The 24,820-nt window shown below is 48.1% G+C and overlaps 1 protein-coding gene across 3 annotated transcripts; it reads left to right on the top strand.

Moving 5' to 3' along the window:
- Nucleotides 1-2,631: 2,631 nt before the first annotated feature.
- LOC138453308 (uncharacterized) lies at nt 2,632-24,482 on the top strand. 3 transcript variants are annotated; one of them, XM_069606007.1, is made up of 8 exons: nt 2,661-2,782; nt 19,026-19,104; nt 19,985-20,087; nt 20,405-20,519; nt 20,826-21,080; nt 21,383-21,525; nt 22,062-22,308; nt 24,247-24,482. In XM_069606007.1, the coding sequence occupies exons 2-8, from the start codon at nt 19,082-19,084 to the stop codon at nt 24,384-24,386; spliced, it is 1,026 nt and encodes a 341-aa protein (XP_069462108.1). In that variant the 5' UTR covers nt 2,661-2,782; nt 19,026-19,081; the 3' UTR covers nt 24,387-24,482. The 3 variants fall into 3 exon arrangements, with proteins under 3 accessions (XP_069462110.1, XP_069462109.1, XP_069462108.1); XM_069606008.1 differs by lacking the exon at nt 19,026-19,104 and having other exon boundaries at nt 2,654-2,782; XM_069606009.1 differs by lacking the exons at nt 19,026-19,104; nt 19,985-20,087 and having other exon boundaries at nt 2,632-2,782.
- Nucleotides 24,483-24,820: the final 338 nt, after the last annotated feature.

The following is a 24,820-nucleotide window of genomic DNA, read 5'->3' on the forward strand; positions in this document are numbered from 1 at the left end:
ATCTCTCCCTCCAGAAACAAACCCTTGTGCCCCACCACCTCCCTCCAGAGCCACACCAAGATGCCCCGCCCAACATCCTAACCTACACCTAGATGACCCATGCTACCCACCAGACCCACTGTGCCCCATCTATCCCTCCAGAAACACACCCATGTGCACCATCCTTCCACCAAGATCCACACCAATGTGCCCCACCACCTCCCTCCAGAGTCACACCAATGTGCCCCCACCACCTCCCTCCAGAGCCACACCAATGTGCCCTCACCCCCTCCCTCCAGAGCCACACCAAGATGCACCATCCCACCCTCCCAACCCTCACCTAGATTACCCATGCCACATCCAGACCAACTGTGCCCCATCTCTCCCTTCTGAAACCCGCCCATGTGCCCCATCCATCCCCCCCAGACCCACACCAATGTGCCTCATCCCTCCCATCAAACCCATACGAATGTGCCCCCCACCAACTCCCTCCAGAGCCACACCAATATGCCCCATCCTACCCTCCCAACCCTAGATGACCATGACACCCTCCAGACACACTGAGCCCCATCTCTCCCTCCAGACCCACACCCATGTCCCCCAAACCCACACTACTGTCCCTATCCCTCTGCTCAGACCCACACGTTCCTATCCCTCCAGCCCTACACCAATGTGCCCCTTCCACCAGACCCACACCAATGTGCCGCTTCCTGCCAGACCCACACAAGCATGCCCCTATCCATCCAGACCCCAAGATGCCCCATCCCTCCCTCTATACCAATACCATAATGCCCCATCCTCCCTACACATAGCAAGATGCCCCTTCCCCTTGCAACAGATGCCCATGTGCCGATACTGAATCACACGCAGATAGCCCCAGCCAACCCCCTCTAAAACCACCCATCCTAGTATGCCCCAGACCAATGTGCCCCATCCTCTCCTTCCAGACCCACACCAATATGCGGCCATCCCTCCCCAGACCAATGTCCCCGTCCCTCCCATCAAACCCAAAAAAAATGTGCCCAGCCCCCACATCAAACCCACACCAATGTGCCACAAGACCAACACCAACGTGCCCCTATGCATTGCAGACCCCACCAAGATGCCACCATCCCTCCATTCACACAGCAAGATGCCCCCATCCTGCCCACCAGACCTACACCTAGATGAACCACCCCCCAATCCCACAATGTGCCCCCATCCAAAGCCACACCAAGATGCCCCGTCCAACCCACACCTAGATGACCCATGCCACCCTCCAGACCCACTGTGCCCCATCTCTCCCTCGGAAACATATCCACTGTCCCCCATCTCTCCCTCGGAAACATACCCATGTGTCCCATCCCTGCCCCTAGCCCACATCAATGTGCCCCATCCCTCCCATCAAACCCACACCAATGTGGCCCCACCCCCTCCCTCCAGAGCCACACCTAGATGACCCATGCCACCCTCCAGACCCACTGTGCCCCATCTCTCCCTCCGGAAACACACCCAGGTGCCCAGTCCCTACCCCCAGACCCACACCAATGTGCTCAATCCCTCCCATCAAACCCATACCAATGTGCCCCCACCCCATCCCTCTAGAGCCACACCAAGATGCCCCATGCCACCCTCCCAACCCACACCTAGATGAACAATGCCACCCTCAAGACCCACTGAGCCCCATCTCTCCCTCTGGAAACACACCCATGTGCCACATGCCTCCCCCTAAACCCACACCAATGTGCTCCATCCCTCCCATCAAACCCACATGAATGTGCTCCACCACCTCCCTCCAAAGCCACACCAAGATGCCCCATCCTACCCTCCCAACCCACACCTAGATGGCCCATACCACCCTCCAGACCCACACCCATCCCTCCTCAGACACACACCAATGTACCCCAACCCTCCCTGCAAACCCATACCACTGTCCCTATCCCTCCCCCCAGATCCACACCACTATGTTCCTATCCCTCACTCCAGACACACACCAATGTGCCCCCTTCCTCCAGAACCACAACAATGTGCCCCATCCCACCAGACCTACACCAGCGTGCCCTATCCAACCATTCAGGCCCAACCAAGATGCCCCATCCCTCCCTCTAGTCTAGACCAATACCATAATGCCCCAACCTCCCTTCATAACAAGATGCTCCTTCCCCTTGCAACAGATGCTCAGCCGCAGTCGACCCCTCTAAAACCACCCATCCTAAACACACCCTCATGAAAGATTAAATTACTCTATTAGTCCCCTTTGATTAGATAAACACCACAATCCACTGTCTCCCTGTTCCTTTTCTTAGCCCTCCATACCTTCCATGGTGAATAGCTAAACGTGATTTTTAAAATAAATGCAATTTCCCGCTTCCCTGAGGAAATCTGGTGGTTTGCAGGAACGTTCATGGTATTTCGAATGAAAATGCTAATTGTATTTGCAGCCAGCCAACAGCACACGGATTGCAGCTGCTCCTGCAGCTTGAGCCTTGCCCAGACGAAGTCCGACGCTCCAGGATCTCATAGAAACGTTCCGGTATTCAAAATAAAATGCCCGCTACAAGCCGAAAGCATTCAGTGCCCTTGCACCAGCAGCGACAGCTTTCCCGCTTCCCAAATCCCGCTGCATCCCGAGCAAGAAAGTGCCCCGGAACCGCTTCATTGCTCCGACGGAAATCGCAGGGATGACATCACAGACCACGTGTTGAAGAGTGGGCGGGCCGTTGCTATGGCCCTTTTCTCGGATGGGAACTAGTCGCTACCCTTTCTGTTTCTCGCTTTCGATAATTTAGAAGAAGAAGAACTTCCTGTTTCCAGGCAGCATCAGGTGAGTGTATGCGATCTAGCTCGTGTAATGAATTGTATATGCATTTTTTTAGCATCCATTAGCTTAGACGTTCTCACCCCTTTGTTGTTTTATTGGCAAGAGGAGCCCTTTATTAAACATTGTAAGTACGTGACTTAGTAAACATCCGGTTTTGAAATTACAAAGGGCGGCAGCTCCGAAGCAAATTTACGTACAGTTCAGGCTCTGGGATGCTCGCAATGCAATAACTGTTGTGCATCCACTGCTCTGGTGTAAGTGACTACATATATAATAATACCTGCGCTGGCTAATGATCGCAGATTTGTACTATGTCGAGTGGACCCTGTGCCTTCTCTGAAAGCAATGATTCCTCAGGGCTAATGGCTGCAGATCGGTACTTTCCCTGGGTCTAATGACCCGTCTGTGGATAAGAACTGCAGGCACAGTGGCTATTCTAGGTCTAATGGCCTCAGACACAACGCTCTGATGAATAGTAGCAGACAGTACCTTCTCTAGCGCTAATGGTGGAGGTCACATCCTATGATGGCTGGAGCGAATGAGTGCAGAGACAATACCTGCAATTACTTCCGATACAGTACGCGGACCTGATCATCGGCTACATCAATACCTGACCTGAGGGTAATAATGACAGAAACAGTACCGGATCTGGGATACCGATGCCAGTACCTCCTAATCCGTTAAATATGACAGAATACCTGCCATGGTCGCTAAAACTACAGACACAATACCTGCTCTGCACAGTATGTACGGTGGGACTAACGATTCCAGTCACAGTATCTGCTCTGGAGCTAGTGGTATTTAACACAATACCTGCTCATGAGCAAATCTGAGGTTAATGACTGCAGGAACAGTAAAAAACCCATTCACTCTTTCCTTCTTGTGTGTCCTTTCCTAATTCACCTCTGACACCTCGAACCACACACTCTGAAATGAACGTATAGCATAAAGAAGTGATCGGTAAGGATAAACCAGTGTGCCACGATTTTCTAAACGTGTTTGGAGCAGTTGATGGGATGCTCATTCACTTCACTTGCGCCAAAAAGGTGGTTAACCGTACACAAAGGATATTTAAATGTGTCCATCAGAGTTGTGCACATTGAGGTGCTCTTTTCCCGCCAAATGCACAACTGCGCAAATGCCCAATACCCCTTTCCAGAGGGTGGAAAGGAGTATTGGGCATTTTCAAGTGCTGGGGGGGTATAAACTGTACGGGTAGGTCACTTAATGATCCTCTCATGCAATGAGTGAGTGAATGCTGTGTGTGAATAAGCGACTGAACGGTGAGTTAAATAATGTGGGTGTGTTCATGCTGGGCCAGGGAGCTGATTTTGGCTGGTCAGGGCAGCACAGTAACAAGGCACTTTTTTAAAAAACAGTAAAAACACATGTAACCCCCTCCCGTTCCCTTCTCGCCCCCACCTTCTCCCCTCTTCCCCCTTGATCCCAACACATGTAACCAACAACGCACCCAGTCCTGTCTCCTTACCCGAGTCCATACACTGTATAGATCGCTCCCTTACCCAAGTTTCTGTGAGTGGCCGGCTCTCTCGCTAGTCGGTGTATGGGCCCCTGCACCGTTTGAGAAAAAAGTCTTCCACCCCCCATTCCTCATCTCCCCAGAAACTTCAGCCATAACTCCTTTCAGCTTCCTGTGAAGGCGCCCACCCAAAGTTGAGCGAGTACTTAAAACAGCCCCAGCAATCTCATTTTCCTCGGGCACCATGTGGCCTGCGAGTACCGCTGCATGTGATGCAGGACAATGTCCCAATCTGAGAGAAACCTTTGGTGATCCCCTTGAATCGAATGGGTCACCCGCTCCAGTGCCACAAAGTTCCAGATTTTACTAACCCATTCCTGTTCTGTGTGAGCAGCTTTTTGTTTCCATTTGTGTGCCACCACAAGCGTTGCTGCCACTGTCGGGATGATGTATGTCTTTCTTTAAGCTTTGTAGGGTAGATGTTCCAGAACCACCCCCCACCCCCATTCCCAGGATGGCCATCATTGTGTTCTCTGGTATCTGACTCCCAAAAATACTATTAATTGCTGCACAGGTCATGTCCCAATAAGGCGGTATGACTGGGCATTCCCACCAGATATGCTTCCACAATCCCAGTTCCTCACAGCCCCTCCAGCAGAGCGCTGACGCAGTTGGGTAGAATGTGTTGTTTTTCTGTGGTGAGATGCCATTGGACCATTATCTTAACCCACATGTGTGTGGCTCCTTCACACCCAGAGGCAGCAGGTGAGTGCACCCCCCCCCAGGACCCTCCTGGGCCCTGGGGAGCAACATCTCGGCCTGTGTGGCTGACCCCCTGCCCCCGATCGCCATCCTGCTTCCCCTGCCTTTTTCTCGCGTCCCTCCTCCCGCCTCCTGGCCCACCCCCTCCCGTGATTGGTGGAGCCTGACTCCTCGTTGGGCCTAGCGGCTGCAGTGCCCCCTGCCTGCCTCCTTCACACCCAGAGGCAGCAGGCTTTTGTGGCTGACCCCATATCCAGAGGCCTTTCTGATCCCCCAGCAGCCTGCTCCCACTCCGCACCCTCTTCCTGCTCTCCCTTCCCTCCCGCCTTCCAACCCGCTCAGGCCCGTTCTCATTGGTCCTCTCACCCTTCATCACTGGTCCTCCCAGGGCAGCCCTCTGCCCGTGCAGCCCCCGGCTAAGGGCCCCAAAGCCAAGGGCGGCTCCAACAGAGGCGGCTCCAGGAAGTGTCAGCAGGTGTCCGCAAGGGGACGCCAAGGAAGCCAGCAGCCAACAGACACCAACAAAAACCGTGAGTGTGGCATGGGTGGGGAGTAGAGCAATTACTCTACTCCAGAAAACCCCTGCCACTCTATCTTATCTACCAATAACATAGAGTGCCATAATACTTCCATGCCCACTCTTAGATAGAATTGTGAACATTGGCCTGCGTCGCATCTAGATTGAATTGTGATTGTTAGCATGTCCACACTTGGAGACAGAATTGTGATTGTTAGCATGTCCACACCTAGACAGAATTGTGAATATTGGACTGCGTTGCTTCTAGATGGGACTTTGAATGTTAGCATGTCCACACCTAGACAGAGTTGTGAATGTTGGGGCAGACTAGAGTACGCAGGGCGGACCCGAGCGCGCAGGGCAGGCCGGAATGCATGAGTGCATGGAGCGGACCGGAATGTATAGAGCAAACTGGGGTGCATGGAACGGACAGGAGCGCATAGAATTGCGTGACGTGTATACTATGGTCTGAAATGCAGATAACGTTTGAAAGAGCATATAACCCATCATGCTTACTCTCCCCTTTACATCACCACTCAACTAGAACACAGGGATACTATGACACCATTCGGTATAACTGTTCTCGTATCAACATCCGCCGCTCACTCCACATCATTCTAAGTAAACACTGCTGGTTACACACCCCCCAGCCAGGCGTTCTCCTCAGGCCTAACGCAGCCACATCCGATCTGGATAAATCCTGCCAGAACGAACACATACTCCTGACCTCTCAACCATCACACCTACCGCTAGAAAGCAGCTATTACACGGATACCGCACAAGCTGCACAGATACCCGGTGCTCACACGCACCTTTTGACCCTCTCTACTCCCTCTACTGATATGAACTTCGGTTCCCAAGGGCGTTCAACCTACCAGCGCCTTCAGACCATACCAATGGTATATAAGGCACTATATAAATGCAAAATAACATAACATAACACATCTCCTGAATCTGGATGGCCTGCCTGAGCTTGTGGATATCTGCCCATAACTAAGTGCAAAGTTCCCCCTCCAGCGGCTTCCCCATTGCAGTTTCCCGTCGCTCCATATAGTGCCATGCCTGGCTCCTTGTCCCTTTTGCTATAATCCCATATAACGCTCCTATCAAATGCCTGTCCCTGTGTTTACCGTTATGAACCATTCAAAGGGTGTGAGATCCCTGGTGGCCACTGACCTGACCAGTGGGTTCTTAAGCCAGTGCCTCAGTTGAGAGTATTTATACCTCTCCCCCTCTTCTAGCCCGAAGTCCTGCATGCACTGTGCAAAGGATTCAATGTGCTGACCCGAGAATATGACACGTAGTTTGCAGCACCCTGCTGCCTCCACCCATTGAAGACACCCCTTTCCATACCCGGTGTGAACTGGGGATTCCTAAACATCGACATCTGTGGGGAGGGGAAGGTGGTAAAGTTCACCCTCCGCACTAGCTAATACCATGTGTCCCCCACTAGGGCCTCTGTTCTGCTATGGTACATGTTTTCATGACTATCCCCCTTGGGTCACCAAAACACAGCAGCAAGCCCAATGTCGTTTTGTCCATTTGACACCAGACCTTCCCACCGTCACCTCTAAACCAATCCTGGCTCACTCTGATTTGAGCCACAAGGAAATGGAGGTGGAAGTTTGGCGCTCACAGCCCTCCTTTGCTTCTGGGAGACATTAGCATTTGCATAGCTATCCTTGTTCTCTTGCAGTTCCAAATAAATGACCACATGTGTTTTTGAATGGTCCTGAAGAAACCTTGGGAACCCTCACTTGCAGGGCCGTGGAACAATACATGATTTTTGGCAAAATCACCATTTTAAGGGCATTTATCTTCCCCATCCAGAATATTGATAAGGGCACCCATTCTGCCAGCAGCTGGAGCAGCTTTTCCACTAAGGGCAGGTAGTTGGCACGATAAAGAGCGCCCAGAGAACCAGTACTCTGGACCCCGAAATATCTAATGCCAGTTTCTGCCCATCTATAGGTACTATACGCCACAATTCCTGAACCTTTTCTGAGGTGGTGGTCACATTTGATAACTCTGACTTGTGGGCATTTATTTTTAACCCTGCCACCGCCCCAAATAGAAGGTCTTGTACGGTCCCCTGCAAATGAGGGTTTTTGTTCTCTGATCAACAGGAGCATGTCATCAGCAAACGCTGCAACTCTATGCTCCTCACCCCCAAAGGGAATCCCCCTAATATACAGGGGGGGGGTGTGATGCTGGCTCCAGGTGGATGGCGCATAAGAGCGGGGAGAGCAGGCAACCCTGCTTAGTGCCTCGTGAGACCGTGATCCTCGGGGGAAAGTTGCCTGTTGATTGCCAGGCGTAAGAAGGGAGTTTGTTAGTTAGCTCTTACCATTGAAATGAATTTAGAACCAAATCCCTTAACCTCCATGGTTTGGAAGAGGAATTTCCATTCGACCCGGTCGAATGCCTTCTCAGCATCCAACGCTAGTGTACGTGCAGGGGTTCTCAATTAATTTACTTTTTCAATCAGATGACAGAACCGCTGAATGTTATTTGAGGTCTGCCTATGCCTAATAAATCTTGACTAGTCGGAACCAATCAGTTTGGGGAGGAGCTTATACAGGCGTGACACCAGAACCTTGGTGTAGATCTTTATGTCTAGATTAATATGGGCAACCGCATAGTGATATCCTTACCTGGCTTTGGGAGCAGCACAGCCATGGCTTCTTCTGTTGTCGGGTGATACTCCCACCCTCCCCCTCAAAAAGAGTTGAAGAGCTGGACGAAGTGCAGTATCAGGGCCTCTCTAAAGGTTTTGTAGAAGCCTGCTGGAAAGCCGTCAGGGCCCTTACCCTTTCCTGGTGGCAAGGCAACTATAGCCGCCCTTACTTCTCTGGGAGTAATGGCTCCCTCAAGTTCTTCCCATCCTTCAGGAGTGATCTTACGGAAAGGGCACTGGGAAAGGTATTCTCTTTGGGCTCCCTCCTCAGGGGAATCTGATGTGTAGAAGACCGGATTCTGTGAAGACTTATATTATGTCGGGTAGAGCAGTGCTTTCTTTGCCTCTTCCCCCCGGCACATTTATTTTAAGGATTGTCCTTGACGCTTCTATTTTCCTAATCAACCTTGCTGACCGGTGATCTGCATTATTAGCTTTGACATAATACCTCTGTTGGAGGTAAAGCAATGAACGCTCTGCAGCTCTAGTCTTTAAAACATCCAATTGGCCCCAATCAGCCGATATTCCTGTAGCACCGTACTTCCCGTGTTATTTGCCATTTGAGCCATTATTTGTTTAAGTTTCGCTTCCAATTCCTCCTGTAAGAGACCTAGTTGTTTGTCCCTCTGGCACTTCATCAAAATGAGCTCCCCTTTCAACATAGCCGTAAACGCGTCCCACACCAACATGTCCCATACACCCTTTGTTGCATTAAGTGCAAAGTAATCCAAGATTTTGTTTGTCCTCACATAGGACTCCACCCGTAAGGCTGTGGCTAGGGAACTTCCACTGTCATAGGCCTAGTTGGTTCTGCCCCATATTTAAGGTAATCGTTATGGGCACCTGGTCTGATATGACGATCACTGCTGCTGTGATGGTTTTCCCCCAAGCAGGTGCAAGGGGGAGTCTAGCCCCTCAAGGTCGCCAGCTTCCTGCTTCTTGACTTTCACTGTGCGGCTCTTCTCGGCCGCTCCAGGTGCTCTTCTCTTCTACGCAGCTTTCAGCAGTGGCCTACGGGTATAGCCCCTCTGGATCCTCCTGATCTCTCTGATGAGGTGCTGCATCTCCGGCACGGGGACGGCTCGGTCGTGCCTCTATCTTCCTGCTGGTGCTCGCCTGCAGGGGAGCCCCTGCTCCACGAATCCAGCCCTGGTGTGCCTCCAATATCGCAGGCAGCTCCTTCCTGACGGGCTCCTCTGCCGTCCAACAGCGGATGCTTTACACCACCCTGCCTCGCAGCCGCACTAGATCCTTTGCCACCTTGGGTCTCCCCGAATGGTTCTTCTTGCTCGTAGTCTACCAGCGTGTCTCGCAGCTGGGCCAGCCGCAGGCGCAGGGCCCCCACACCTCAGATACCGCAGAGACTAAGGCTGCACACCCGCCTCTGCCAAAGTCCTCCCAGCGATCCAGGCTGTTGCACTCCACCGCCTCAGCCTACATTGATAAATCCCTGGCTGGGGAAGGCTCATTTAATCTATCTTTATTGTCTTTGGTCCTGTGGGGTCAGAGATCCACTATCCCGCTGCTTTCCCCTCTGCGACAATCTTGGAATCCCAATCGCGATGCACATTTTAATGGTCATCCATCATAGAAGCCAGTACAAAATGCTGGTTAGAAAAAAAATGGTTTTAATTAGCGCTTTTATGTGGCTGTGCTGGCATTTTAGGGCACCCATTCTAGCCATTCTTTGCTGTGGTATGATATATTTTTTTACTGGGATTCTATGACAGCAAGCATGATGAGTGTTATGTGTCTAGACTGGCATCTAGGGCAGCCAGTCAAGCCATTTCTTACTGTGCTGTGGCTTTTTTTTCTGGGTATCCAGGGTAAAGCAAACATGGTAAGCATTATAACGCATCTGAAATCACCTGCATTGTGCAGCTAGTTTGGACATGCTTTCTTGTGACAAGACATTTTTAAAGGCGAAGCCAACAGGAGTGTGTGGGAGAGCCATGGTGGGAATGTTTTCTTATAGTTTTTTTATTGGTTTTCTTATAGTATCATTACTGCCATTATGTTAAGTTGATATGTACTGCACCACTACCACCCAGGGGCAGTCTACAAGTGCTTGCGTGGCTCTGCAAAAATGTGTGGTGGGGGCTTAGTGGAGAAAAGGATGAGAGGATAGGTTCAGAACCAGGTGAAGCTGGCGCCTGTGAGTGTTTTGCATGTGGAAACTTATGAGCCGCTTCACGTATTGTAATCGTATGAGTACGATTTCATGCCTCGGGTGTGTGGCAGTGTTTTGTGTTGGTGTTAGTGTTGTGTGAATATGATGGGTTGGTTGTGTGCACTGGTTAGATAGTGTATATAAGGGATTCAGTCACAGGTGGTCGTAGCTGTAAGACAGTCGGGCATCTTGGTGAGTTGCTGCATTTTACATGGTATTGGGCTATGTGGGTAGTTCACTCTGGATGTCGGCATTGTAATGGTTCTCTGTATCTTTGAGTGTGGCTAGTCCAAGATCTGGTGTAGAGGTGTCAGTTATGTAGAAGCATGAAGGGTAGAGGGTTAGTAAAGTTGGTCAGTTTGTTGTGGTCTCTCTCTGGGCTCCCCTTTGGATGCCGCTTGACGGTATCTAGCCAGGTTCTTGTTTGCGGTTCTTTGGACCCTCTCGTCTCCTCTCTAGTTGTTTGTCTCTGCGTTGTTGTTGTTGCTGGTGTCCCTTCTAGGTTGTCATTATCTGCTTGATCGCCATGTTTTGAGCATTTTCCTGAAGGTGATGTGGTCTTCTGTGGTTCTAATTACTTTGGCCATGTTGTTCCAGGTGTTGGCTATTAGACGTTTGAACGCTGTGCCGCCGAAATTTCCTTTTTTCGTTATGTTTTGCTTCTAATTGTAGGTGTTGAATCTTAGTTCCCTTCCTGTGCAATACGGGCTAATCTTGTCTTGGGGGAGTTCCGCTCCTTGTCTGTGCAATGCTTTGTGGGCGATGCAGAGTGCTTTGAATTTGATGTGCTTTTTTACTGGTAACCAGTGTAGGGCTTTCAGTGCTGGAGTGATGTGGTCTCTTCTGTTTAGTCTTAGTAGGATCCTGGCTGCTGTATTTTACACCCTTTGGAGTTTCATGAGTCTTTCTTTCTGGCATTCCTACATACAGGCTGTTTGTGTAGATAATTCCTGTGAGCATCAGGGATATGATTGTGAGGATTCTGTGGAAGGAGAGGTAGCAAGTAATCCTCTGAATAGTTGTAGGAGGAAAAAGCATTTCCTGTGACTTGACCTGCGGTTCTTGTTATAGTCTGTTGTCCGTGAGTATTCCTAGGTTGTTTACTATATTGGTAGTCTCTGGTTGCGTTCCCATGCCGATTGGCCAGACCAACTGTGGGTTCCCTCTGTTGAACCCTGCGGGTGAGAGAATTATTTTAGTTATTGCCGGGTTCAGTTTGAGATTGTTTGTTGTCATCCAGTTGTATATGTCTTTGAGGCAGTTGTTGAGGGTTGTTATTTTGTTCATGTGTTCTTTTTGTTTTCACAATCAGTTTTGTCGTCTGCATAGTTGTAGGTGGTAAGTCGGTGGGATCAAATGATTTTCATCAGTGGGCACATGTATATGTTGAAAAATAGAGGGGAGAGGTTGCAACCCTCTGGGACTCTGCATGATTTATTTTTGGTGTTTGAGATGAACGATAGTAGGTAGGTTCTTTTGGTTCGGTTTGTTACAAATAAGGTAAGCCACTCCAGGGCGGATTCCTGCCACATTGCATCAGTTTTTTTATTCATCTTGCGTGGCTGATTGTCAAAAGCTGCTGAAATGTCCAGTAGAAGGAGGGCCGATTGGGTGTTGTCTGCATTTATTTTCGGGTCGTCCTATATCGATTGGAGTGCTGATTCTGTTCCTTTCATAGGTCTGAAGCCAACTTGTGATTGGTCGAGTACTCGGTTTGTTTCGACGTGTTTGATGGATTTTGTAGATGTGGTTCTCCGGGATCTTCGCTGGGTGGGGCAGTTTAGACATCGTTCTGTAGTTGCTTGGGTCTTCTGCACTTATGGACCTTTTTTATGAGTGGCTTGATGTACTCTGATTTGAAGGAGGACGGTACTATTCCTCTGTTGAGTGATAGGTTCATTAGGTTGCAGAAGCGTGTTGCTGGGGTTCTGTGGCTGAGGATTGCTTTGAAGACGTCTGGGGGGCAGGGGTCCCTTGGTGATTGGTGTCATTGACCAGTCTGGCAAATGTTTCCTTTGTGATTGGTTCTAGGCAGATGAGTTTTGCTGTAATCTGTGTTTTTTCGGGTGTTTTTGGTCCAGTTGTTGTATTTGCCCCTGCTAGGTTGTTGGTCTCTTGTATTGTCTATTTTTGCTCTCAGGTGGTTGGTGATTTTGTAACAAAGTGTTTGTGTAGGGGTGATGGAATTTATGCAGGAAGAGTTCTTTCTGTGGATTGTTTGCTGATTCTATTCTTGTGGCGTGGTACAGTTTGTTTTGCTTTGAGGTCTGTTACTTTGTACAGTTTGAGTTGTCTGTGGTATTTTATTTTGTCTTGTCTGGTGTATTCTCTCCATTTTGTTTCCATTTTGCAGTTGTTTTTTTTGGAGTTTATTCAGTTCTTCTGTGAACCATTTTTCTGGCATTTGTAAAAAAAATGTTGGTATTGCTTTGAATGTTTTAGCTGGTGCTAATTGGTCAAGGGCCTTGGTGATCCAATTGTTGTGTGTCTTCTGTTGTATCTATGTTTGTATCAGTGGTATCTCTTTTGCTTGGGACAGTTGCGTCTAGAAGTTTTGTTATGGCCTCTAGGCCCAAGTTCTTATCGTTTTATTTTCTTACTGGTGTGGAGTATTTCCTTCCAGGCTAGTAGGCGGGTTTGGGGTGTGATGTAGAATGGTATCGAGTAGTGGTCACTCCACACAGTTGGTGTAGGTGGCGCTGAAGCGCCTAGTTCTTCCATGCAGAAAATTGCATCCAGGCTTTGTCCGGCATCGTGGGTGGATCCATTTACTATTTGCTTGAACTGCAAGGTTTGTAGGAGTGCGCAGAGTTGTTGTGTACACATTTTCTTTTTCGAACCATATGTTGCAATCTCCTAGTATGACTAGGTTGTTATGGCGGGTTGATAGTATGGTGGCTTCTTCCGCTAGTTTTGTTGCTAAATTGGGGTTGTAAGAAGGGGGTCTGTAGATTGATAGTTTATTTGTATAGCGCCTATACACAATGTGTTTCAAAGTGCTTCAAGGAGGGAGGGAACATGGGAGAATACAGTTACATTCTTACAAGTTTTTGAAACAGTACAGAATGTGAAAAATAACTATCAAATCATAACAGATGGTACAAGTGCATGTAGCCAAAAGGGAGAGGATAAGGAGGAAAAAAAGGAGACAAAACTAGCGGTAACATTACTATGTCTGATGACAATTGTTGCAGTGCAAGAGTGACAAGAGGAGGGGGAAGGAGGGGAGGTAAAGGGAGAGGAGAGCAAGGGTAAGGTGAGGAACAAAACAAGTGACTATCCATTAGAGGTCAATGACTGTTGAAGATGGTGCTAAGAAATAGTCTAGAGGGGGGGGGGCGGGACGACGGCGGCTGACCAGGCAGGCGGCTGCAAATTAATATGCCTGAAAGGCAATTGGGGTAGTACCGGAATTTGACAGAGGGAGTGAAGGGAAGGAGGAGAGAAAGAAGAGGGTGTGAGGGGGGCGAGAGGTGTAAGGCAAGATAAGGGAGAGAGGGGGCAAGAGATCGTAGCAGGGGGTAGGGAGTGAGGGGTGCGAAAAGGCACTGGTAAAGGGGGCAGGGGGAACTAGGTGACACTAGCGGGGGGCAGGGGCAGCAAGGATACACTGGCAGGGGGAGTAAGGAAGGCGACACTGCTAGGGGGAATAATTAGATACTGGCGGGGGCCAGCGGGAGCAAGGAGACACTGGCGGGGGCCAGCGGGAGCAAGGAGACACTGGCGGGGGCCAGCGGGAGCAAGGAGACACTGCGGGAGGCAAGGGGAGCAAGGAGACACTGGCGGGGGCAGGGAGAGCAAGGAGACACTGGCGGGGGGAGCAAGGAGACACTGGAGGGGGAAGCAAGGAGACACTGGCGGGGGAGCAAGGAGACACTGGCGGGGGGCAGGGGGAGTAAGGAGACACTGGCAGGGGGAGCAAGGAGACACTGGCAGGGGTAGCGGGAGCAAGGAAGGAGTCACTGGCAGGGGGAACAAGGAGACACTGGCGGAGGGCAGGGGGAGCTAGAAGACACTGACAGGGGAGCAGGGAGACACTGGCAGGGGCAGGGGGAGCAATGAGACACTGGTGGGAGCAGGGGGAGCAAGGTGGTGCTGGCGGGGGGCAAGGGGGAGCAAGGAGACGCTGGCGGGGGGCCGGGGGAGTAAGGAGACATTGGCGGTGTACAGGGGGGCAAAGAAGGAGACACTGGTGGCAGGCAGAGGGAGCAAGGAGACACTGGCAGGGGGAGCAAGGAGACACTGGCGGGGGCAGGGGGAGTAAGGAGACACTGGCGGGGGGCAGGGGGAGCAAGGAGACACTGGCAGGGGGAGTGAGAGGGCACACTCACGAATCATAAGAAGGGTGGCTTGTGGCATACCGTGGTGGACCGGGGTAGACAGGGCCTTCGTTGTGGGCCTTAGGTGGTGAGGCTGGCTCCCGCCTCTTGGTTGTTGCCATTAACTTAAGGGCCAAAGGCAACCAATGGGAGAGGGGAGCGAAGCTGGCACAGAAAACAGGAAAAGCAATGTCCAACAATTGCATGCAAAGCGGAGGAACACTGTCGGATTGGTCGTTATCGCGATTAGGAGGGATTCATAGGGGGTCATTCAAAGTCGGGCAGTAGCGGATACCGGGCACCGGTAAGGAGACCGGTGCCGGTAATCCCCTACCGCCCGATTCCGAGATCCCCCTAACAGGACCCGTAAGGTACGTTTGGTCGGACCACACGTCCCTTACGGGTCCCGTTAGGGGACCAAGCTGCTAATTACGGGCCTGCCATTAGCAGGCCCATAAATAGCGCCTTCCCCATTCCCATTAAGCCCTATGGGAGCTCAAATGGGAATGGGGAATGGCATATTCAATGGGGATTTACCGGTCCCGCCAGGGTCAGACTACATCGGTAAGTCCCCATTGAACTACACAGGTGCCAGACCCGTTATTGGTGGCAGTCATGGCGCAAATAGCGCCATGACTACCACCAATCTCGGAATGAGGCCCATAGTCTTCCGCGATTTTATGATTCGAGATGCTCAGCCGTGTTTTTTGTGTATATTTGCGATTCCAGCTCTTCGGTTTTCTCTGTTGGCGTGCATTAATTTATAATTGTTGGGTATTGCTTTGTTCGCAATGGCTTTATAGTTGTCTGATAGCCAGGTTTCTTTAAGGAAGAGCACGTCTGTGCCTCCTTCACTTAGGAGATCATTGATTTCTGTTGAGTGTTTTGCCATGGATGTAACGTTGAGGAGGCTGCAGTGTAGGTTGCTTGATTTCCCTTTTGTTTTGTTGTTAGTATTGTTTGTTCTGACCGGTGTGTTGCTGGTTAGGTTTCTATTCCAGGTGGGTTTTTCCCAGTTGAGTCTTTTGGGTGGGGTGGTTCCTTGTTGGTCAGTCCCTTTTTGTAGAGTAAATTGATGAAGTTTATGGCCGGGTTGGTTCGTTCCGGATGGTAAATGGGGTACCTACCCCTCTGTTGTTCCATTCTTGTTGATATAGGGGCTGTAGAGTGTGATGGATTCCAATTTGTTGCTTGTTCTGGTTGGGGTATTGTCCATGGTGGAAACAGGATTGGGATGGTTTATTAGTTGTCGCATACGTTTGGTGTTCTGGTTGGGTCTGCATTTGTGACACTTGTTGGCTGTTGGTTCGTTCTTGCAGTGCTGTTTTTGTTTACCACGTTGTTGTATGTGGACAGAGCGATGTAGTCTGTCTTTGCTCTGTTATTTGAATGTCTCATTGGGCCATCAGAGGTGTTTGTCGAGTTTTTGGGGGTTGTGGGATCATGCTGGTCGGTGCCTTCCCAGAGTGGTTTGGGTTTTCTTATTCTCCAGCATGGGGTCTGGCATGGATTCACATGCTCATGAATATTCCCCGTTGTCAGGCTGGGAATCGTTGGTAAAGAAAAAATCAGTATCAGTTTTGTTTTTGATCTGTTTTTCTTAGTAGTAACCAATCACTGGTCTCTGAGTCATACTGCCCCCAGCCAATGACTACCCTCTTCCTAAGCCTCGCCCCTGTCAGCCATCCTCAGATTTTTACCGCACGTTCAAGTGTTGGGAGTCCTCGTGCTTTAGCTCTCAAGCTTTTACTGCGTTTTGCATTTTTTCAGTCAATCGAGCCTCAAGCGCCACCGTTTCTACTTCCGATCAACGGGGACCCGTTTTGGAATTTTCTACGCCCCTCAAGGGTGTTTGTTTCGTCGAGTTACACTTCTTGGAGGATTCCAGAAGTTTCTGAGGCCTACCTCGTGGACATGGCCCGGGAAAAGGGAAGCTCAGGAGTTCCTCGACGCCCATTGGATGCAAGCGGTGGGCAGTTTCGAGGACAAGATCTCGCTCAACTAAGTTTTCCGCCAAGCAATTCGGTGGTGGGCAACCGCGCGCATCTCGCGGTGGGCACAGACTTTCAGACCCCAGCACACCAGTTGACGGTGACGACGGATGATTCCCTGGAAGGATGGGGAGCGCACACCGGAGATCTTCACGCGAGGGCCTTTGGCTTCCGGAGGAGAGGCCACTCCACATCGACATCCTGGAACTCCGAGCAGTGTTCTGGGCCCTCAGGCCGTTTCTCCCGTCCCTCAAGGGCAAAGTGGTGAGGATCGTCACCGACAACACCACCACGATGTTCTACATCCGGAAGCAGGGAGGAACCAGATCCCCAGCCCTACCCAAGGAAGCCCAGGGTCTGTGGCATTGGGCAGTGGCCCAGGGGATGTTTCTGGTACCCTTTCATCTGGCAGGGATAAAGAACACCATCGCCGACTCACTCAGCAGGGAGCTGCGCTCGTGCCACGAGTGGGAACTACGTCAGGACCAAGTGGATCGACTCTTCCAACGATGGGGCAAACCCCAGATCGACCTGTTCACGATGGCAATGAACTCCAAGTGCCAGAGGTTCGCCAGCAGGTTTCCCCAGCCGAGGAGCATGGCGATGCTGTCTCGTTTCCCTTGGACGGCCTGTTCCTGTATGCGTTCCCTCCGTTGCCGTTGCTACTGCAACTCGTTAACCAACTCAAGAGGTCCCGGTGCAGGATGATCCTCGTCGCAATGGCATGGCCGAGACAGATCTGGTTCCCGGACTTGTCAGCGTCCCCACCAGTCAAACTGTCGACGGACGCAGATCTTCTCTCCAGAGAAGGAGGCGCCATTCTCCATCACGACCCGGAGTCGCTGAATTTACAGGCCTGGCTCCTGCAGCACTAGAGTTTGGAGGGTATGATATCCCGGCGGACTGCAAGGAGGTGCTTGCAAAGGCCAGGGCGTCCTCCACTCTAAAGTGCTACGGACACAAGTGGAAGAGGTTCTCTGTCTGGTGCCGTGCACAGAAGATCAACCCTTTGCGAATTACAGCCCCTCAAGTTCTGCCGTACCTGCTGTCGCTGGCCAACGCGGGGCTAGCTCATGCTTTCATCAAGATCCATCTTGCAGCGATTTCCCGTTACACCAGAACTACGGGACGGTCATCCCTGTGGTCTCATCGCCTGGTGAAAGAATTTATGAAGGGACTGTTCCGATCGTTTCCGCCGGCGAAGGCTCCGGCCCCGGCGTGGGAGCTCAACGTGGTGCTGGCCAGGCTCATGGGGCCGCCATTCGAGCCTCTACATTCGGCACCGTTGAAATTTCTGTCGTGGAAAACAGCGTTCCTTGTGGCCATCGCCTCCGCACGATGAGTGGGAGGGATCCAGGCTCTTTCCTGCAAGCCTCCATACTTGACTCTCCACGAGACGAGGGTGGTGCTAAGGATGCACCCCTCCTTCATGCCCAAGGTGCCGTCAGACTTCCACCTCAACGAGCCCTTGGTGTTGCCAGTTTTCTTCCCGTCTCCTTTGTCGCCGGACGAAAGGACTTTGCACTCGCTGGATGTAGCTAGAGCGCTGAAGTTCTACGTGGACCGCACAAAGAGTTTTCGGAAGACATCACAGCTTTTTGTGAATTTTGGACCTGTGAATCAAGGGAAGGCCCTCTCAAAGGCTTCCATTTCCAGATGGCTCTTCGGCTACATCATGCACTGTCATCGGTTGGCAAACCGACCGTTGCCCGACCGTCCGAAGCCCATTCGACCAGAGCGATCGCTGCTACTACGGCGTTCTTGTCTGGTGTGCCCCTGCTGGACATCTGCAGGGCTGCTACGTGGAGGTCTATGCACACCTTCAAGAAATTCTGCTGCGTCGACCGGGATTCCAGGGAGGAGTCCAGGGCCGGCCAAGCAGTGCTGCGCAACCTGTTCACCTGAAGGTAGGCCTGGTGAGGAGGTAAGAGTGCTTAATGTTGAGTTTTTGTAATGCTTAATGTAGAGCCTTGCCACCTCCCGTGGTTGTGCATGTGTGTACTGCTATGTATTCTTATATTCATGAGCATGTGAATCCATGCCAGACCCCATGCTGGAGAAGGAACAAGTTACTTACCTGTAACTGTTGTTCTCCAGCATGGGTCTGGCATGGATTCACATGCGAACCCTCCCTCCTACCCCTCTGCGGCTCTTCACTTGGTCATACTGCCACTTTACGTGCTACCAAATCTGAGGATGGCTACCAGGGGCGGGGCTTAGGGAGAGGGCAGTCATTGGCTGGGGCAGTATGACCCAGAGACCAGTGATTGGTTACTACTAAGAAAGACAGATCGGAAACGAAACTGATACTCATTTTTTTGTTTACCTAGGATTCCCAGCATGACGACGAGGAATATTCATGAGCATGTGAATCCATGCCAGACCCATGCTGGAGAACAACAGTTACAGGTAAGTAACTTGTTCCTTATTTCTCTTGTCTGTTCTGGCTTTTTTGTCTTTCTTATGGCGAAGCTTGGTGTGTGGGTTGTGTTCCTTTGAGTGGCGTCCTCTTTCAATTGGTGTTTTTCCTGGTCTTGTGGGTTTAGTCTTTGCTGTTTGTGGTTTGTTGTTGCTTGTATTTGGTAGGTTGTGGGTAGTTGAGACCATGGTTGATGGGATGTGGTTCTGTTTGTTGTATTGCTTCTTTCTTTTTTGGATCCTATGTTTTTCTTTTGGTTTTTATCCTAGAGATTCTTTTGGTTATGGTTGTTGATTATTGGGTTATGCGCAAAGCAAACATGAATAGAGTGTGAAGGAATACATGTGAATACTGGCATATATTGGTGCAGTCAGCATGGAAATGTATTGATTGTGAGGGTGCTGGATTCCTGCTTTTGACTGGGATGGCAAATGATTCTCACCCAGGTGGTGCATGCTATGTTTAGGCCTCTGGTTTCCACTTTGGCCCAACATAGTCTCAAGCTTTACCCATGCCACATTTCGGATTGTGAGGGTGCTGGGTACCTGCTTTTGACTGGGACGGCAAACATTCTCACCCAGGGAGTGCATGCTATGTTTAGGCCTCTGCCTTGCACTTTCGGCCAGCATGGTCTCAGGCTTTACCCATGCCACATTGGGGATTTTGAGGGTGCTGGGTACCTGCTTTTGACTGGGATGGCAAACATTCTCACCCAGGGGTTCATGCTATGTTTAGGCCTCTGGCTTCCACTTTCGGCCAGCATAGTCTCAGGCTTTACCCTTGACACATTGGGGATTTACTGATCTCAAAGTGAGTATTCTGTTATCTTAATTATTTGACTAACTTTGAATTGCTTTGTAATCTGATTAGGGTATTTCTGTCAACCGACACAGCCATAACAATAGAAATGGATGTAAGGCGCCCTGGGAGAAAAGGAAAGAAACGAGGACCTTACAAAAAATGGATTTCAGAGGTAGAATATATTAATGCTCAATACAACTCTATTGATAAGAGGTCTCCTAGATGCTTTCACTCCCCAAAGCTCAATTCTTCCTAAAAACAATCAAATATTCCAAAAACAAAAAGGAGTGAAAGTGCTCCAAAAATAAACGGATGTTTTCGACTTGCTTCCTACCCACCAGATTACCTCTAAAGTTGGGAAATTAAGTCTGATGTCATTAAATGTTTGTTTTTTCTACTCTGTGCATTCATACTTTACACTCTGTCTCTTAAAGCAAGACCTGTATGACAATTATGCAATTCTAACACTGGTTTTATGTTTGGCTGTAGTCTGAGCATTTCATTGAAGAAACAGATTATTCAAACACTCTATATGGAACATCCAAGAAGGCGATGGAAGACCATGCCGAGACTTTAAACAGAGCAGATGAACTTTTCTTCCAAGGTACATTATGATCATTCTAAATGTACATTGTAGTATTTTGTTGCACATATCCACAAAACATTTTTATTGATGCATTCAGTTAAAGAATTCACTGCACACAAACATCTATTGGTACTCCGTAACGCTTTGGAGAATTTACTCCCTGGCCCACTTACAATGAATGATCTGAAGTGACAAACTAGTTTAAACTGATGCTAGTTTATTCTTATACCACACGTTTACTTTCTATTTGTACCTATGCAAATTTGTACTAGTATAAGTATTTAATTTGACCTGTGTGTGACCTGATATTGTATTGCATTGTAGATCCTTCTACCGCATACTGTGAAGAGCAGCATACCCAGATTGAAGAGAACATCATTGGTAGAAGCACACACACAGCTTCCATTGGTGTGTCTGAGGAATTGGATGAGAGTGACTTTACAACCTTACCAGATTATACACCACAAGCTGATGAAGACTTCTATTCATCGGATTGCCCTATAAATAATCATACTGAAGATAAAGCACAATTGCTGGCAGAAATAACATCTCTACGTGCAGAGAACCGTTGCTTAAAAGGTAACTAGTGCAGTAATTGACCAATGTCTAGTAACCAATCTATAAGGCAAGCGCCTCTAACAGTACATCAGAAAAGTGGGAACCGCGAAAAAGGTTGACGGGAAGGTGGACTGGGCTAAATTGCAGCACTACCTTTCACTTTCCATTCCAGTTTTGTTTCATCTGCATAACACAATTTGTAACTTTTTTCGCTTAATAATGCTGATGTTGGCCCATTCACCCCTCATCCACTGTTTTAGTGTATATGTGATGGCCAGAAAGTAAGTGCCTTAACTCTAGTTTTTAAATTTTCTTTATTGTAGAACAGTTACAAGCCACGCAAAGAATCAATCAGTTGGCAATACATCATTTGCAGGCATCGCTGGCAGCTCTGACGAGTACCGATTCATTCCCGGAATCAGCCGAGAAGTTATTGGAAATGGTCACTACAACATCCACACAAGAGGTGATATTCCTTTGTAACATGTTTCTATTCCTTAATGTATTGGTCTCTTGCAGTGTATAACCAAATCTTTGCGTAAATATTAATTCAGAGGCAATATTCTGCACAGATTCAGGCCAGGCCAATTATTCCATTTATAGCTTAAAAAATAAAACATCACCTAGATGATGGATATTTGCACCATAGTGGTAGTGTAGACATAGCTGTATTAGAAATGTTTGCACTCGATTGTTTGCCTCTACTCTCCTGCTTTTACACCAGCAACCACTCCATATACAATATATGTATCCTAGCAGTGGAACGTTCTTCTCCTACAGTTAATTCATAGCGGCCAAAGTGCAAGTCTAGAAAGCAGCCGAGAGGGTCTTTGACTCATAAAGTAAAAATGTTATGATTTAAATCAATCCCACTGTTTAGGAATCCCATTTCTTATGCAGGGAATTCCCCTCCCAGGTTTTGTACCAAACCATCATTGCTTATAAAACCGTCTGCACTTGTATGTCATGAATGTTTGTGTTAATATTGTGCTATATTTCCAGGCGGATATGCAACAACTGGTTAAGGATGCCAATGACCCCACCAGATTTAAACATATAATTGTATCAAAGCGAGAGCTCTACAAACTTTTGGAGAGGGCTAAAGCTTCTCGGGATGGTGCAAGCTTCCTTTTGAATGGTGTCAGTGAGCTTCTCTTTTCCCCGAATGAGTTTGCTGCTGCTAAAGGATTAACAGCAGCCAGAGCTGGCAGGGATGTCCTTGATGTAGAAAAGGTTGATGCTTTACATGGTAGGTCATTGAAGAGTCTCATTCTTTTTCCAAAGCTAATGTTTAATCATCACTTTGACATATTAGTTTAATTCATTTTGAAAACTGTACAAGAAAATTGTGTGCACACAAATGAGAAATAAATACCAGTATCAAGCAAATAAAGCCTAATCCTTCAAGTGTGATACATTGTTGAGTATCTAAGCATTCAAATGTCTGCTAAAGAGTAGTTCTAGCCAAATTGCAAACTAAACGCGTGAATTTTGCGATTCTACCTAAATCATAACCAACCTGAACCAACTTTCCCTTGCTTTACATTTTGGGACTGCATTGACCGGACACCAAAGGGACAAAAAAAAATCCACAAATGGAGTTATCCTTTTAAACCTTAAATGGGAAAACAAAGGGCTCCTTGCTTGGCCCTATTCTATCCAGGTCACTTTGATACTATACAAAAAATTATCAGGGTGACTGAACTTACTTGCACTCATAAAATTGACCCTACACGAAGTACACATAATGAATTAGCATTAAATGCATCCTAAAATTAATATAATGAATCACTGTATTAGTATACACTCTGAACCACACATCTCTTGTCATTTTCCGACAGAGAGCAGTAGGACACCTCCAGTTCAACTTGTTTCCTGTCCTGATGAAGGCCAACCACTTGTCAGCTTTACTGATCAGCTGATGAATGGCTGAAACGCAGTAGTGTTGACTCCTTTCCTTCGTTTTGCAGTATCAACACTGTAAATTGTGTACTGTTATGTACTATGTTCACATGTTATTTGTTCACCAAAATCCCTAGAATCTGTAAGGGATTATACATGTTTATTTGCAGTTAGATACAGCTAATTTGACTAAGAAGAACATAAATGTAGTGTTCACAGATATTATGTTATGAATTTGTGTCCTGCTCTAAAAAACTACTTTGAAAATGACATGTTATGCATTAAAATAATTGGGCAAAAAGCCAAATTGTTCATACTTCGACCTAGAGCAATGTTCTTCTTTGTGTAGGGTCAATTTTATGAGTATACGTAAGTTCAGTCACCCTGATCATTTTTGTTGTATAGTTTTTAAATCTTAAAGACATTGTTCCATAGGATGGACCTATTGTGACACCAAAGCCACACTATGCCCCCCCCTCATAACAGAACCGTTCCCAATTTGAAAACTATAGTTAACTAACTTCTACATGGTGGCCATTACGCGAGAGCTGTTGGTGTATCAGTTCGCTACTGCTTCTATTCTAGACTAATAAGTAATTTGTTTCTAATACATTTTAAAACCCGTCCCTCATATTCATTGCACATTGCCCATTCCTGGTTTCCAAGCAGAATAAGGGTAATTAAAGTCAGGATGATGGTATTAACTTTGGGGTGTTGTATATTTGTTAGTCCATCCGAGAATTCAACGAATCAGTGATGCATGGTTTTCAGGCAGGAGGTGTTGCGTCACCCATGTAAGCAGGGTGCGCTTTGGCATCTCTGGGCTCATGTGTTTCCGGATCTTCTGGTTTTGTTCATTAGGAAAGTGTTTAAAAAACGATTTCCCCATATCCACTTATGCTTTCTATTTCTAACTGTGTGATATTTTCTAATTTACAAATCAAACAATTGTATCTACACAACCTGACAATCTTGTTTCTGCATGATTGCCCCATCTTCCATCGACTCACTGCTTGACTCCACATCTCAGACATATTAACCCCTTTGACCACTAAAGACCATAAATCTTCTAAATGCAGCCACAGACCACCATGATTCATTTTCAGTTCAAATCTATCTTTTAAGCCCGTTTCATCCTTTGTGTACAAATACATTTAAATATAGTGACACCTTTGTAAATTGACATTTTAACATTTGTTAATCCTGTATGTATTCTACTATAAGGAATTTAACAATGCTTGTTCAGATGTCCATTTATATTCATATATACTTTCTTTTTTTGTAGAATTTTTGAGATCTGTCTGCAAGGCCAACAGGTGGCCTACTATGGACTACCGGGTGATAAAACGGAAACTTGCCACCAAAATTTGCAATGCCAGAAGAGGCCTAAAGAAGACTGCACCTTCTGAAATGCAGAATGGATGATTTTTATTTGTTTGTTTTTTTGCAAACCTATTGATTCTTATAGAATACAGCTATGCCGTTATACTGCATTTGTTAAATAAAAAAGGTTGAACTCTTTCTGAGCCTATGTTTGATTGAAGACCTCTTATAGCCACATCAATACTATATTAAAAAGTCAACAATTTATACCTGCATAATATAAACTAGGTAATTGTTAGCGGCTCTTAGTGCTATTGGGTGAAGTGACTGTCAGCAGTCTGTCGTGCAGGTAGACCTTTAACAGATTCTGTTTATGTCTCTGACAGTGTGCATTGTAGTGCAGTGCTTTGTAATTGTGGGAGTTTATTGGGTGTAAGGCCATGTTAGTTCCAGGTGGGAACTGAAATGAAGGAGTTTACAGGTTGGTTTGTGACATGGCGAGTGGTGGGGATTTGTAGTTTTGTACACTAAATCGG

The sequence above is a fragment of the Ambystoma mexicanum genome, chromosome 4p (genome assembly GCF_040938575.1).
Source record: "Ambystoma mexicanum isolate Mex_15411 chromosome 4p, UKY_AmexF1_1, whole genome shotgun sequence".
Taxonomy (NCBI): Eukaryota; Metazoa; Chordata; class Amphibia; order Caudata; family Ambystomatidae; genus Ambystoma; species Ambystoma mexicanum.